The sequence below is a fragment of the Ziziphus jujuba genome, chromosome 5 (assembly GCF_031755915.1).
Source record: "Ziziphus jujuba cultivar Dongzao chromosome 5, ASM3175591v1".
Lineage (NCBI taxonomy): Eukaryota > Viridiplantae > Streptophyta > Magnoliopsida > Rosales > Rhamnaceae > Ziziphus > Ziziphus jujuba.
Window position 1 is genome coordinate 20782696 of NC_083383.1, and position 2027 is coordinate 20784722.

At 37.8% G+C, this 2027-nt stretch overlaps 1 protein-coding gene across 1 annotated transcript; it reads left to right on the forward strand.

Moving 5' to 3' along the window:
* Positions 1-285: 285 nt before the first annotated feature.
* On the forward strand, positions 286-978 carry LOC132803778 (uncharacterized). Its single transcript, XM_060817294.1, has 2 exons — positions 286-433; positions 515-978. The coding sequence occupies exons 1-2, from the start codon at positions 286-288 to the stop codon at positions 976-978; spliced, it is 612 nt and encodes a 203-aa protein (XP_060673277.1).
* Positions 979-2027: the final 1049 nt, after the last annotated feature.

The window sequence follows — 2027 nt, forward strand, 5'->3', positions numbered from 1 at the left end:
GCCTTAGTTACTTAGAGTTCAAGTTTAGTCCAAGTTTTTTTCTTAGAGTTCAGATTTTCTTTATGCAAATAGGGTTAGTAACTAGTATAAATATGTTGCTGGTTTTTTTTTTTTTTTTTTTGGGCTTGTTGTTGTAAGCCGTAAGAAACATAGCATTCAATAAAAATAAAGAGTTTTTTTTCCCTTCTGTTTTCCTCTTTAAACATAGTGGTATCAGAGCATAGCATCTGTGTGAATAGTCCCGTGAACAGTACTCAATGATCAAATTGTTTATTTAGCCAAAAGATGGCCAATAACGATATGGTTTCCTTCCAAGTTCCAACATTCAACAAGAATAACTATGACAACTGGAGCATCAAGATCAAGGCTCTCCTTGGCACCCAAGACATGTGGGAGATAGTGGAGAAATGTTACATCAAATCAAAGAATGAAGGTAGTCTATCTCAAAATTGAAGAGATAGTCTGAGAGACTTAAGAAAGAGAGACAAGAAAGCTCTCTATCTAATCTATCAAGGATTAGATGACGATGCATTTGAGAAGGTCTCGAAAGCCAAGTCGACTAAAGAAGCATGGGAGAAACTTAAAATCTCCTACAAGGGCGCTGATCCAGTCAAAAAGGTACGGCTTGAAACCTTAAGAGCCAAGTTTGAAATGCTACAGATGAAGGAAGGAGAAATCATATCTGATTATTTTTCTAGAGTTTTGATGGTAACCAATCAATTAAAGAGGAATGGTAAAAAGTTAGATGATGTTAAAATCATGGAGAAAATTCTGAGATCATTAGATTCAAATTTTGATCATATGGTCGCCATTATTGAAGAAACAAAAGACTTGGAAGCTATGACATTGAAGCAGCTCTTGGGTTCATTGCAAGCCTATGAAGAAAAGAAAAGGAAGAAGGAAAGAATAGTGGAACAATTGTTCAAGACCCGGATTGATGGAGCTAAAGAAGAAAGTAGCAGCCGTCATAATAATTGAAGCCATGAAGGACGAGGCTGTGTGCGACGATGTGGCCGCGGGCAAGGACTTGGACGGGGCCAGAAATTTGGTGATGATTACAACAGCAACTCTAAAAAAGGAAAAGGATTAACAAGAGGCCTTGGGAGAGGAAATTTAGAACCAAGGTATGACAAGTCTCATGTAAAGTGTTACAAATGTGGATAATTTGGTCATTATGCTTCCGAATGTAGAACCCCTGGCTACAATAAGATTGAAGAGAAAACCAACTATGTCAAAGAAAGAAGTCAAGAAGATGGTACCGTGCTATAGGCTTATAAAGATAATGAAAGAAGTGAAGACAATACATGGTATTTAGACACCACTGCAAGTAATCACATGTGTGGAAGAAGAGGCATGTTTATGGAGCTTAATGAATACGTGAGAGGCAATGTGTCTTTTGAGGATGAGTCCAAGGTGGCGGTGAAAGGCAAAGGCAACATCCTTACTCGGTTAAGGAGTGGAAAGCATTAGTTTATCTCAAATGCGTCATATGTGCCGAGTATGAAGAACAACATCTTGAGTCTTGGATAGCTTTTGGAGAAAGGATATGATATTCATCTAAGAGATAACAAACTTTGCATATGGGACAATGCAAGTAATTTAATAGTTAAGGTGCCAATGTCAAGAAATAGAATGTTCATGTTCAACATTCAAAATGATTTTGCCAAATGTCTCAAGGTGTGTTACAAAGATGGTTCTTGGCTTTGGCATCTTAGATACGAGCATCTCAACTTTAGAGGTCTAGAGTTGCTGTCCAAAAAGGAGATGGTGTGAGGACTACCTAGTATTCGCAATCCAGATCAAGTATGCGAAGGGTGCTTACTTGGAAAACAGTTGAAAAAAAGCTTTCCAAAGGAGATGAATTCAAAAGCCCGAAAGCCGTTGGAGCTGATACTCATGGATGTGTGTGTCCTTTGAAGCCAAGTTCACTTAGTAATAGTAACTGCTTCCTTCTTTTTATTCATGATTTTTCAAGAAAGACATGGGTGTATTTTTTGAAGGAGAAATCGGAGGTGTTTGAGAACTTT

Excerpts from the sequence above, each read along its gene's own strand:
- LOC132803778 (XM_060817294.1), top strand. The coding sequence starts at position 286 with ATGGCCAATAACGATATGGTTTCCTTCCAAGTTCCAACATTCAACAAG. Across the intron at positions 434-514 it reads CATCAAATCAAAGAATGAAG|GATTAGATGACGATGCATTT; the intron begins GTAGTCTATCTC and ends TAATCTATCAAG.